Below are 14,342 nucleotides of genomic sequence, written 5' to 3'. Positions count from 1 at the left end.
TTCAGCTGATATAAAAAGGTTTGAAGCCAGAGGCATTCACTTAAAGGGCAAGGAAGATGACATTCCTCTAAGGGCAGTTAGGTCTGTGATAGATATGCCGCTTCTTGACGTTTTCAATACATGGGCACAGCTGCAATGCGTTGATGTGGAGTTCTTTCTTTTTGCACAGACATTATTAAATGGACAAGTTGAAGTCATTTGACCTGTTATGTGTCTTTTGTTTGTGTATGTTTTGCTGCACCTTCTGGTATAACCTCTAAGCTATTCTGCAACTTTGAAGTACACCGAGTCCTGCTCACACGAGGCGGCCGATTTAAATTTCATGGTCCAAACTCACAGACTTCTGCTGGATGCGCAAGAGCACACGCTTGGTACAGCGGTCCACGCTGGCCGCCCACTTCCTGTCTGCCTCGCGGTCCTCCTCCAATAGACAGCGGCGCTCAGCGCGGCTGAGGGTAACTGGGCGGACCAGCTGGGCCCAGTTGAGGTGACCGTATAGGCTCCGTTCTACCACATAGGTGATGTTCAGCTCACTGACAGCTGTTCGGCCGCGCAGCCTCCGGGAGGGGAACACCCAGCCCCCTCCCCCACTTCCAAAACCCTTTGATTTGGCTACATCACAGCGGGCAGGGGAAGAGGGAGTGACAGACAGAGGGGAGACAGGGGTCTTGGCATTGCGCGAACGCTGGTACAGTAGGTGCTTGGTGGAGTAAGCGTAGTTGGGGTCAGGTTTCCGGTGTGTCCAGCTGCTGTGGTGCCGGTTGGCAGGTTGGTGTTTGGGGCTGCCTTGTGGGCCGTCATCCAGCGAGATCAGGAGGCGAGACTGGGCATGGGGTTTGGGACGAGGTTTGGTGAGGCCATAGAAGGCATAGAGGGCTTCGTTGCTACTTACCCCGTGGGAGATGGAGCTCAGGGCCTTCCGCATCTCGCCGTCGGTCGTGGAGCGTGACAGTTTCCCCTCGTCGTCCAATCCACAGCCATCCAACTCCGAGAAGGAAGAGCCACTACCTCCAACGCCAGAGATGGAACCTCCCAGGCCCCCAGAGCCAACCGGGGTTCTCCTGGGGGGCCGGATGAGACCGTGGGTGCTGGAGGACTTACTGAAGGTTTTGACCAGCTTGTGTCCAGACCAGGTGTCCAAGCTGCTAGAGGAAGGGGAGGTGGTCAGACTGTCTGTGTCTCCATCGAGGGAGAGCTGATCCTGGGTGAGGGAGGGCAGAGAGGCCTCCTGGGGCAAAGGGGGCTTCTTTAGGACCCCTGTATACAGAGCTGTGTTGTCCTCACAGGTGGGAGGTGCCTCCAGATTCAGAAAATCTAAAAAAGACAGAAACATCAGCTAGTTTGTTACTCAGGAGGATTTAGAGATTCTGTGCAGTCCCATGACCCATCTGTGGTTTCCCAAACCACAGCTAGCCAGCAAACATTTCAAAACACATTCTTAAAGCCTGAGTATCAGGCAAAACCCATGACAGATGAAAATGTAATTCTTTGGAAAAAAAAAATCCTTCCTTCTAACACATGAATTATTAATTTCCAATAACCCTCAGATAGAAACACAACTTTTACTATGATTGAACTTTAACTTCATTGTAGTACGGACCAACAGCTCAATTTAGTGCTTCAGGCAGATTTTCAACATACATATGAACTTTAATTGATATAAACAAAAACTTTAAACTATGCTTAACTGTAATACAGTCAAAGGAATTCACCATTTAAGGGCTACAAACCTTCAGAGCCATGTTTCTTGCCCTCTTCCACCTTGATAAGTTTCTTTCTGACCCGGCGTGTGGAGTTGACCAGTTTGTGAAGCCGTTTGAACTTCACTGAATCCTCTGATTGCTCATCGTCTGACTGTTCACGAGACTGGTGGGAGAGAGAAAGAGGGAGGGATGATATAATAAAAGAGACAGTCAAACACTCAAAAAAAAAAAAAAACTTTAAAAAGGACATGTTTAAAAGCAGGAAAAATCTTTCCAGTTCAGTGTAACATTTCATGAAAGCAATAATAACAGAAATGTGTGGTTTTGTTTTGAACTGATTTAATATATAAGTACTGAGGAAAATAAAACACAGACTTTGACAAATATACTTAGGGATTTCAAGGATGCTGTTATAATGCAACAGATGGGAGTGTTGTTTAGAATGGAGTCAAAGTTAGTGAGGTGAGAAATGGAGGATTTGAGGGATGGTGGCACACTGCATTGAGTGAAGTTCATGTTCATAGTAAACACAGAAAAAAAACACACTGAAACAATGAACCAAATGACACAGTAATTTGAAAAAATGGGTATAACTGAATGACACAGTGAATCAGTATTACAATAAATGGTCTATTATGGTTATGTTGCCTTCAGAGACTGTTTACTTCAGAGGAAATGAAGGGACACTGGTCGTATGTTGTGGGTGTCGGCATTTTTGTGTTTTTTCACACTGGATGGCTGCTGCATTTAAACTCTCTGCAAACTGACAGTGGAGTGGAAAAGAGATAAAATAATGAAGTCACTAGCAGTTTCATCATTCACACATGAACAAACACACACAGACACACACACACAGTAGAAGTCCTACTCCCACTGAGCATCTGCACACATGCACATGCACACACAGAAACTCCTTAAGCTGTATGTGTGTATGCACATTCTTGCTGCAGCCTCGATGTGATGATGGTGATGAACTGAGCTTTGGCAAAAAGATCGTCTGGCAGAAAACACCATCATTATCATGGAGCTCAAACAACTTAATTTTTCCTATTTGCTACTGGTTTCCACAGCAACACCAGCTCTCTGGTCACGCACCGCCAGTTTCACGGCCGAGGTTGACTGCATCGCTTGCAGAGGGACATGCACATGCATGCATGCACGCTTACATACACAACATGAGACAGAGCAGCCCTGCAGGGTTCAGCTCCCTGTCTGATAAAACACAGTCTCCTCCTGCAGCTCTAAAGCTAACAAGCAAGAAACCACTTTCTAGCTGTTGTTGAGTTTAGACCACAGGCCTGGCTCAGAGGTTGCTGACATACAGTGGGGATGATGTTAACAACTGTGGCTTGGTTGAAGCAAACGAAGTTGACATTTTTTGCAAATCCTCGATGGCACCACACCACCAAAGAAACATTATGACCTTTTGATTCCTGCAGGCGTGTGAGCGTTACCAAACCTGACTAATCATTGCCAAGATGGAAAAGAAAACAACATATTAAGCAGTATGACATCGTGCAAGTCCATTCTATCAAACTGCCCCTCTTTGCCAGCACTTTCAGAGGTGCGTGATCAACTTTTAGGTCTTCTGTCATATTGGCCCAGCAGACCAGAGCTGGGGTGCAGCCATTCATCTGGCCTCTGACAAATCACAGAAATAGGCTCTGAAAACCCATAACTCCACTGTCCCTCAGCCCAATTCTCCCTGACAATCCCTCAAGTGAACCGCACAATTCTGGCTGCCGTGGTGATTCCTTTAAAATTTCCATTTGCCCTGGACGATGCTGAGTGTATTATCTTCAAAGAATGTAGTGTAATAAGTAGTCTGCGTCCTAGAGAAGTGAAGAAAGAGACAGTAGAAAGAATGTGAGATGAGTGAGCCCAAGAGTCGACTCCTGGATCTTGGTTCCTCTAAACCACTATTTTTGAGAAGTGTAAAGAGACAGTGTCTCATGTGAAGTCACTTTGTTATATGACTCTGATATGTGGGGATACCGCAACTGCCTTAGTAATTTCATACTTAACCCTTGTTGATTTTGTCTACTCCGTGTGTGACAGAATGAGAAAAGGAACAGGAGATAAAGAGGTGACAATGACACATAAGTCCTAACCCAGCCCTGAGGAACGCCATCCATGTAAATGACCACATAAACAGAGGAAACAGACACACACAAAGAAAACCAAACAAGGCCATGAATCAAGCTAGGCTGAAAGGCTGCCTCCAAAAACAAGGTCAAAGCAACAATTCCACCACCATAATTGCCGTTTCACTACACACATTACTTTGAGGACTGTTCCCACAAATTGGGAGATGCACTTAAACTTAGAAAATTATAAACCAACATCGTTATAGTGTACACTGAAAATCTTCCTGCTTGTCCTGCACCACAGAAACTGAACAGGACAATCACTAAAGAAAATCTAATACAAACACTTAAATGCACTGAAGTGCCTTAAAACTTACCACCTCAGTTAAAACAGCAGGGTAGCACTTCCTGTGTTGACACACAACAGGTTAGTAAGAGTTGGTCCAGCAAATCCATAGCACACCAGCCATATTCGCATGCACAATCCTAAATAATATCTGTGCCCCTGTACACATGCTGGCAGATACAGATGCAGCCTGTTCAGCTCAGAGGAATGAGGGACTGTTTGGAAGAGCTGTGCCGTGCAGCTAGCAGAGAAAAGGCGTGTTGTGCATTGAGAACAATCCCAGCGTTTGAGCCCCTCTGACCCTGCCTTGGCCCCCACATCGCTAATGGCCAGCCCTGGAATGTGGGCTCCGATCGCCGGGGGAAGACAGATCGGAGAAAGGCAGCATCAGAAAAAGGCACAGAGCAGCCAAAGAATTGTATATTGCAAACAAGTCATCCACACATATGTACGGTATATCCACATGTCAGGCGCACATAGACAAAACTGTTACTATTTGAATTTGGAAATGACCTAATTCCATTCATTAGAGGGGAGGGGGGCAGTATGTGACACCAATAGAGGCCCCTGCAGAGTAGAAATATTTCCTGTAGTGGCCAATTTTGGAACTCAGGGCAAGGGGAGATACAGAACTCCCTCCCTTTTTTTGCCCTGGGGGTGAGAGCAAAGTCTTAATCCTCACTCTCTCTCCCCCTTGTTTCCTCTCCCCTCCTCCAGCACTTGCATTTGTTCACAGCCTCTAGAGCCAATCTGTGTGTTCCTCTACACAATACTCCTTCAGTAACTCTTCATCCTGTCCTCTGTCTGTAAAACCCCCAGTCGATCCATCTTCTACCCACAGGAAGTGAGCAGCTGGCAGCACAGGGGTAATGCAAGGGTTAACAGACTGATGAGATGATCAGCAAACTCATGCACAATTCACAGACCCACATCAGAGAGCCAGGCAGCAGACAGAACCTAAGCTGAGGCTATGTATGGTATAATTAACCTATTTTTCATATGGAAGGAAATCATCAATCACTACCCAGGAGAGGAATTTAATACGTACCCTTGACGATGTGAGAAAACTATTTTGCATGCGTTGTTATTCATGAATTTACTGATTCAGTTACAGTAAATCCAAACAGCCATGTAGAACTGATTTCCTTGTGTTTATTAATGCAAACCATATATTGCTTGTTGAAGAGGCACAGGGGCAGCTATGCTTGTGTAAAAGTTGAGCACATCTGTAGTGAAAGCATATTCATTCACTTAAAAGAAACTGTAATTCTAGAAATGCAAGCCTGGTTGGGATCTAAGCACATCTGTCTGAAAGCTGTGGGGTCAAACCCTCCATTTACTTAAACAACAAGAACATAAAATGCACATGCATTCAGCTGCAAATAGTGGATAAGAGTAAATGCAAGAGATTGCTTTTAGAAAATGCCAGTGCTTTTTTTTTTTTTTAGCTGGGAATTAGTAGCACATTTCAAAACAGCAATGATACACATGTGCAGGATGTTATTCTCAGACTTGGAATTTGTGTGTTTGGATAAACTTGTTTCCTGTTAAAAAAAAAAAAAAGTGGGTCAGTGAATGACACTGTATGACTGCATTCTATTCCCATATGATGCCATACAGAACTAATCAAACCCCCCCACGACCAGTGTGAGTGCTGAATTTGCATCAGAGCTGACCTATATTTAAAAAGGAAAAAAGAAACACCACCAACATATGCAAACACACATACGCAACAGAAGAAGTAAGTGACAACAAGTCAACAAAAACCAAACTAGATCCAACAGGACCCGATTGTCTGAGCTCCAGCTCCACAACTCATAGCATCCGTTACGGGTTTTGAGTCATTAAAGAAGTGACTGGGGAGATTTTGAGGCTTTTCTCCGAGGATCACAGCTGACAAAAATCAATGCAAAACAAATGCTTATGCCGCAAAAAGGCTTCGGTTGGATTTTGTCTGACTGTCCACTTGGCTTTCCAGCAAGTTACAATTATAGCTGACTGATGGAAGTGGACCTGACCTAAAATTCCATGAGACAATTTCCTTGTCACCACAGCAGCCAATTATGACTTTGTTGGGACAAATTTCAAATGAGATGTACATGACAGGATTAACCAGATGAATAAAATATGGAAGAGAACTCACAGCAAACTGCATTTATTGCATTGTGACTGCCAGTTTATGAATGCAGCCTTAGAAGACTGAGGTAAGCAATGGGCCAGTATTCACAGAGGTAACACCCATAGTATTAGGATGCACATGACATGGTGGAGAGAATGTATGTGCAAAGGCAGATATATTGTAGTTTGGCCAGTGAATAAAGAGCAGAGAGAGAAAGAGAAGGAGGAGGAGAGGGAGGCAAGATAAAAGTTGAGTGGAAGTGATTTTAGCATTTAAAACTGTTCAGCATCTAAAATATTTCAAATACATTAAAAAGGGAAGTCTACAAGTGGATTGTATTCAACATCTAGACACCAAGCTAGGAAAACTAGTTAAGGTTACGGTTCTTAACATTTGGATAAACATACACACACACATCCATGCACACATATGGCCGTGCTCCTTTACAACCTCCTCGGCTGAAAAATCAAACTTAAAGGTGAGAGTGGTTGAGGTGAGAGTGTTACGAGAGGTAGAGTAAAGGGCACAGGGACAGGGTCAGGGTCAGGGTTTTGGGGTCAGGGTAATGGGGTAGGGGGTGTACTTACGTTGCAGTTTGAGGACTGGTTTAGATTGGGTGCAGATCCCTCAGTCCACTCTGCAGTGTCAGTACTGCTGGACTGTCTGCTGCGCTCATACTCCTTCAGCTACATGGAGAAGAAGAGTTTAGAGAGGCTGAGGAACAGGTCGGGGGGGACCCACTCTCACCCTGCATGCTACATCTCTGCACATACTGACAGACTACTCAACAGTGTGCATTCACATTGCATGTACACAGACAGACAGGCACACACACAGACAGGACAGAAGGACTCAACCAGTGATGTAGTGGTAAATGAAAAGTACTGTAAATACTGTGAGCTGAGTGTGGTGTTTATTAAATCCGCCAAGGAGGTTATGTTTTCACCTGAGTCTGTCTGTTGGTACTTTTGTCAGTAGGGTTACGCAAAAGTACTAAATCAATTTGCATAAAACTTGGTAGGGATAGGGTATGGGCCAGCTGAAGGAGCAGATTTAAGTGCCATTCTACCTGGGTAAGCAACTATCAAAATAGAAAAATACACTATAATTTAGGCAAAGTATTGAGTATTTCAAAATGGCACTATACTCTACTGTCTTTCACTACGGTATGACTTTTGTCATGAAAATTTATATCTGTCCTCAGCAGACATAAATCTTACTTGATCAATATTTGTTCTGTAAATAAAAAATGGGACTGAAAGACAGACTTATTATTGTGTTTATAGTCCACTACATCCTTGGACAATAATACATAGAACTATAGTGACAAACCAATATCATGATATTGATCTGGAGAGAGAACACACACAGAACAACACACAGGCACAGCAACAATTAAAAAAAAAAAATCTATCCACAAAGGCTGATCATTGATTGGTTTGACTGAGTGTCAGTCACTAGAGAGAGAAGCTGAGATCAAGCCATTGGCTGAGAGAAAATCAAAGTTCTGGAGAAAAGGAGTACTATGAGAGGATAATTAACATCTGCCTTGTGGAGAGCAATCCAGTGCTGAAGTGCTGCTGGACAGTCATGCTACCCATGAGCAAGGCATTATGAAAGTTGACTGACAGAAGAGGAGGAGGAAAGTTAAAGAAAGCAAATAAAGAAAGAAAGAACAATCAACAGAAACTGATTGAAAGTCAGATCAAAAAGGAAGTATAGGGAAATTTTAAAGGAAAGCAAAATAATTATCCACCATGTCAACCTAGAGAGAAAAACCACAATGCACCAGTGAATCACCCCAACAGATGGAGCTATGGAGTTACTATGACCATCAACCCCGCAAGTAAGAACTGAACAACACACCCACACACACTCCATGAGCTCACATCCTAAAATCCCCAGACTCTTGAACCTCTGATCTGGAGTTTGTGTGTGTGTGTAAGGAGGACAATGCAGGGTTAAAATGTGTGGCCTTTTAGGGGTTAGTAAGAGTGAGTCATTTTAGTAAGCCAGTGCTAAATGATGGGTATATGGAGAGGTTGGAAACTAATCCAGGAGGTGAAGGGATTTGAGGGGAGGCTTCAGACCGGCGGTCCTAAGGAGAGGAGCGGAGTGGGCATGTGGAAGGAAGGTGCAACAGATGAGGCAGGAAGTCGGTGGAGCTTCCTACCCGAGCCAGAGCTTCTTCTACGGTGATCATCTTTTCTTTCACCATCATCATCAGCTGGATTCGCTCTTCATCGCTCATGGTGATCTCACTGGCCACATAGCCAATATCCTCTCCTGATGAGGGTAAACAGCAAAGGACAGAAGGTCAAATAAGAAGCAACATCTATTCAGTAAAACAGATCTGGAAATCAGTGTCACACAAACCTTTGGATGTCTGTCGCATGACAGGTTTATGCTGAGACTTGCGGAAATTCTGCCAAAAAGATTTGTTTTTCTTTTTGTTGTCCCATTTGCCTGAGGAGAGGGAAGGATCAGTCACACATTTAGTGTTTTTGTTTGTGTGATACTCTGCTACAAAAGATAAATACATTTAGATTGCAATGGCATGTTGAATTACATGTACATATTTGCACGTGTAGAGACAATTCCCTCTATTTCATGCAACAATAAAGTATGACCCTTATGCAAGGATACATATTAAGGCAGCAGAATATAAACATGAAATGCATCGTAATTTACCTCCAGATCCATCTTCAGAGCTGGACTTGTGCAGGGGCATTCTAGTCAAAAAGAGTAAAGACAGAAAGAAAAAACATAAGAAAAATGCTAATTTTAACCCCTTTTCTCACACCTTATCATAAAATCTCTCATCTCTGTTAAGCATTTCCATTCAAAGCACATTAAATATACTGTATATAAGCGTAAATGTAATCAAACAAACAGTTTTTGGGAGTGGAGTTGCAGTTTTGTCTATTCACCACTTGGGGTCAGTGGTGGAACTTTAGTGATAGCAAACCAGGCTCCTGAGGCTTGAGAGGGAGATGGTGGAGGAAGAGAAGAGGAGAGAAGAGGAGAGGAGAGGAGAGGAGACCCCTGCTGCAAAAATAAGAAGGTAAGATGAAGTTAGTGGTAAAACAAGATGGTGTGCAGAGGAGAGTAAAAGGAGTAAGGTCAACATGAAAAGGCAAAAGAGTGAGCAAATCGCATGAAAGTGAAGAGGGAAAGTATGGAACTGGGGATGAGAAAAACTGAAGGAGAGAGGAGGGGATGGAGTTGGAGATGGAGAGAGCGAGAGAGAGAGAGAGAGAGAGAGAGAGAGAGAGAGAGAGAGAGAGAGAGAGAGAGAGAGAGAGAGAAAGAGAGAGAGAGAGAGGAGGAGGAGGAGAAACCACAAGGCAGACTCAGCCTGTTTGTGTTTCCACTTCCCTCCACAGGATAGACAGTCACGAGGAAGACAGAGAGAGGAGTGGGAGAACAGGGAGAGAGGGCATAAGAGAGGAAGAGATGGAAAATAACTGAGTTAAAAAAAATATGACATGTCTATACACCTTCCTAAATAACCAGAACTAACAGGGAGAAAAACTTGAGAACTCCACGTGACACATGAACTCCACTCAGCTTCCAAACCTAATTTTCTAGCAAGAAAATTGTGGCTGACTCTCCCTTGTTCTTCTGCAGGAGATGAGAAACCACATCATCTATTTCTGTCTATTTTATATAAAAGGGGGAGGGGGGTCAGTGGTTCATGTTCAAAGTGGCTGCAGAAAACTTCACAGAAAGAGACTTTGTTTTCAGATTGGGTTGAGTGGGCTGAGTAAGAGGGTAAAGAGGAAGTGAAGCTTCAGGATGGATTATGTCTGTGGATAACGCCCTACAGGTGTGTTTGTGTGTGTGTGGGTGCAGGAGTGACAGTGAGTGGTGGTGGCTGCTGGCATGGTGAAAGCTTTTCCATCCTTTCAATTAAAAGGAAATAAATCATAGGGGGAAAAAGGACCGATAAGAACAAATTTGTCCTGTTGAGACCCTCAGACCTATTAAGTAAATCTTGCTAATAGAGGCATAACTGTCTCCCTCTCTCTTATGTGCACACTTTCACACACCCTTTATGATTAGAAAGCCAATTGCACATGGGCATACAGCTGAGACAGGTGGCTACCAGTGAAGCGATGTGCAAGTATGTAACAGGTTCAAAACAAGATGAACAGGTCACTTCTCTCTCCAGTCCAGTGTCTACATGTGTGTATATATATACTGTATATGTGCACGTGTTCATATGTTTGTTCAGACATGGCAGTCCTCTCTCGGTGCAATGGGAAATCTTCATGCAGCTTAAAGCCTGGCTGCCATGGCAACATAATGAGATGCTAATTGAATGGAGGCCTGTATGGTTTGCCCCTCTGCTCATCCCCCCTCTCAGATAGGCTAGGGCCAAAGCTAATGCTAATAGAACTTACTCAATAGAGGCTTTTCAGTAGCAGCACTGCTCTCCCCCCCTTCTCCATGCTCTATAAATTAACCTCCCGTGCAGCGCACACATGCATGCACTCACGCACATCCGTGCACTTACACATTTTAAAGCGTCTGAATGTCTTTCAAAGAGTGTGTCAGTCCAGGCATTGTGTGGCTAGGCAACTTAATTGGTTTAACCTTAAATCTTTGGCATGCCTTTCTATTTCAATTCTGCTCTTTGCATTGAGTATTGGACATTTAACTGCTTTTATCTCATTAGCATAAGAAGCTGACTTTCACTTTAAAGCCTATTATAAAACACAGTATCTTAACTTTGGTTGACCTTATGGAGGATAGGTGAAAGTTTTTTTTTTTTCATGATACCTCTGCATCATGCAAATTAACATGCTACAAGTATTAGTGAATCTAAGCTGTATCAGGGCCTAATGTCACTGAAGCTATGTGAATTTAGTTCAGTGAAAATGATATGTCTGACAGGACTTCACTGACTGGAATGCAAAGCATTAGTCATTTTCAAAATTATAAGCTGCAAGTGCTCTTTATGCTTTAGTACGAGGCTTCACCACAACTGCAGAAATTTAAGACTGTGAGTACTGTTTTTGAAAATATGCAGTAGTTGAACAAGTATATAATATATGACAATGAATAAGTGATGATTGTGTAGGTAGCTATTATTTGAATCACAAGTTCAGCACAGTTCCTATCCTATGTGACCAAGCTGCTGTACTGGTAAGATGATAAACCAGCACATAGCAAGATTTGGACACACAGCTTTGTGTCTCCATTTTTGCTTCTTACAGGCTGTTTTTACTGTGCTCAGCATAAATCACAGTAAGGCACACATGTATGTGTGTATAGTGACTGTGTGTTTTTGTGTGGTTACAAGGCTGGCCACCTGGAGCGAGGTGATCTCCGGTGTTATAGTAGAGACAATGAAAGGCAGCGACCCTGTGTGACAGAGGCAGCGTGCACAGGAAGAGCAGAGGGGTGACCTCTTCAGGGGTCATGGAATAGGTCAAAGGTCACATGGAAGGGGAAGACAAGACATCATATGGCAGGGAAATAGAAAATTATATAGATAAAATGCAGATAGTTGAAAAAACTGAACGATCAAGTGTGTGTGTATTTTCCTGCCATACACACACTGTCCACTCTTAGTAGCAAATAACAGCTCCACGTGGGCTGCAACACTCAACCACAATTACAAATATGCTGACAAGGTGCTTTAGTTTTCCAACATGGTACTGTTGTTCCAAAACAGATTCTTCACATGGTATGGGTTATATTTCCATGTGAGTTAGTTGCATATGCTGGGATTCTACATCCAATAGCACTAATGCCTAATTGGACTCTTACAAGCCCAATAATCAGTCATTTGTATCTTGTGTCAGTGCACATGTATGCTTTCACTGAGATCCATTTACATCGTCCTCTGTTAACTTTACTGATAAGCCCCTTTTTACAACAATACCCAATAATCAATCACCTTCCAAAACAGGAAGTCCCCAGCTTGAACCCTCCAGCCTTGTGAAAGCGCTCTGTCATCATCACTTGCGTACCAAGAATTATAGGAGCTGTGCCCACCTCCTGCCAACAATATGACAAGGAGACACACTGACGCAGGGGCGGCATAGCCCCAAGATGAAGTCTGGGTAATCTCCTCTGGGTGCTATTGTCCTGCAGAGAAGTGATGATGGGGGTATCCGTGTCTGTGCGTGTGAATGGGTATGTGTGCCCTGTGTCGAGCAACAAGGAATGTGTCTGAGGAACGGAGGGAGCTTGTCTATCAGTCTGCCTGCACATGATAAATCACTCTACCTGGAACACATTCACCACAGTGGCAAGTAGACAATGGGCTATGTAATAGAGAGCAGCACTGGGGTGAATGAAAGGAGAGGGGCTGGCAGTGAGGGATGGTTTACAAAAAAAAGAAGGTTCTGAGGGGTGGGATGGAGAGGATTTTGTCCTCGAGCATAAAAACTTTTAAAATAAGGTGAATTAGTTGAAAGTGATAGCACCTCGTATCCAACTTCTAACACCAGAAATGGAGTTTGAGGCTTTGTAAGAAGAGAAAACAAATAGAAGAAAGTGAGAGGGGTGAAGAGAGGGGTAAATGTGGAGTGTGTTACACTGGAGATCAAGTGAAGACTCACTGTGAGACTTAGGAGAACAGGGAAGACAGAGGAAAAACAGACTGACAGGATGGAGAGAGAGAGAGAGAGAATAGTACAGTTACAGGCTTTCTGGGCCTCTCTCAAACAGCAGAGAGACGTCATGCGAAATCTGGCATCTGGTTCCCATCATCAGTATTTGTCTGTGCAACGTACACAGCCATAGGAGAAGAGATCATCTCTGTGGTATGCACTTCCTCTGCTGCACGTGGTCGTCACATGAACGTGACAATTCCACTGGGGGTCACACAGGGGTGATGGTCAGGAACAAATACAGAAAATTAGGAAAAACTGAGGTAAGATAATTTTTGAGTCACACCAGGATTTATTTTGTCTTTGGATCAGAAGGGTCTTTTGATCAGTACCAATGGGCAGGACTGTCCAAGGAACTGGCTCTGTATTGAAATCTTCATTACTCATCTTGCTATGAGCAAACATTTGAATATACCTTCAGTCTTGCCTAACAAAGACCAAACAAACCCAGTGCCTGTAAAGGGGCCAAATGTGTGTGACTTAATTCTGTTTGACAGCAGGGTATTCAGAGAGTGCTGTCACTGACCAACGCGGATTCTGTTAAATGTGTATACCAGAGTATAACAGTGATCTCATGGTGGGCCATGCTGGAGAAATTTCATACACACAAAATACAGTGGTGTGCAAAAATGAACACACACACGCTTTGTGTTACAGGAATCAGTGAAAAGGAACCCCACCCATGCCCGGTTCCATCCTGCTCTTTCATTCATACTTCTTTGCTGTAATCATTTGGCCATCACCCTCTCTGTCTCCCCCCTCTCCTCTTCTGGACACAAAGGCAGGAAGGAAGCATGGACGGCAAAAGAACAGAGAATGGCTGCTGGACTGAGCAGGTCAGCTGAAGAGAGCATTCAGTAGTTTTCCTTTAACCATAGCAGGGATGTGACTGATGGAGTTTAGGGGACCAATGAATGTCGAGGGTTGATCTACCATACATTGTGTTAATTATTGTTATTTTGAGATGGAACTTTAAAGCAACAGTTCTAATTGGCTATGCTAACTGGCTGCTAATTTTGGATACCATATGCAAGTGTTTCCCAAAATATCATACTCTTTCTGTAAAAAGCTTAAAATCATGTCATAATGTTTATTGTTAATGTAAAAATCAAATCATTCTGTTCAATTATCATTCTGTTATTCTGTTCAAATATCAAGTACTTTAATGTATTAACTGTAACAATATATTGAAGCAGAATTATAAATGTCAGCCTGAATGAGAGAATCTGCATTTTCATCTATGTTCGGGTACATCTAAGACCAAGGTCAAAGCTGAACCTATGTCAATTGCCCACTCACACATCACCACACTCATCCATGAACTTAGAGTCTTTACACCTGAGGAAGTGACCTCAGCACTCCATGGGTGACCTTTTGTACAAGATGTCACATATGTGATCTATCAATCACATGAGCAGCATCTGGAGGTGTGTGTATTTCCATTTGCCTCTCTCCATATTT

At 43.4% G+C, this 14,342-nt stretch overlaps 1 protein-coding gene across 8 annotated transcripts in view; it reads right to left on the bottom strand.

The window, feature by feature from the left end:
* sash1a (SAM and SH3 domain containing 1a) overlaps positions 1–14,342 on the bottom strand; it is a 159,793-nt gene that overhangs the window by 18,329 nt on the left and 127,122 nt on the right. For 5 of the 8 annotated variants that reach the window (XM_018672634.2, XM_018672639.2, XM_018672637.2 and 2 more), the window contains exons 5-10: positions 8,947–8,987; positions 8,632–8,721; positions 8,429–8,541; positions 6,843–6,941; positions 1,731–1,866; positions 338–1,314 (exon numbers count right to left, since the gene is read on the bottom strand). In XM_018672634.2, the coding sequence (XP_018528150.1) occupies positions 338–1,314; positions 1,731–1,866; positions 6,843–6,941; positions 8,429–8,541; positions 8,632–8,721; positions 8,947–8,987 (1,456 nt within the window). The remainder of the gene's footprint in view (positions 1–337; positions 1,315–1,730; positions 1,867–6,842; positions 6,942–8,428; positions 8,542–8,631; positions 8,722–8,946; positions 8,988–14,342) is intronic. The other 3 variants (XM_018672638.2, XM_018672642.2, XM_018672640.2) reach the window with 2 other exon arrangements.

Source organism: Lates calcarifer, linkage group LG7_1 (genome assembly GCF_001640805.2).
Source record: "Lates calcarifer isolate ASB-BC8 linkage group LG7_1, TLL_Latcal_v3, whole genome shotgun sequence".
Classification (NCBI taxonomy): domain Eukaryota; kingdom Metazoa; phylum Chordata; class Actinopteri; family Centropomidae; genus Lates; species Lates calcarifer.
The sequence above is the reverse complement of the archived record's forward strand: the minus strand, read 5'-3'. Positions and strand labels throughout refer to the sequence as shown.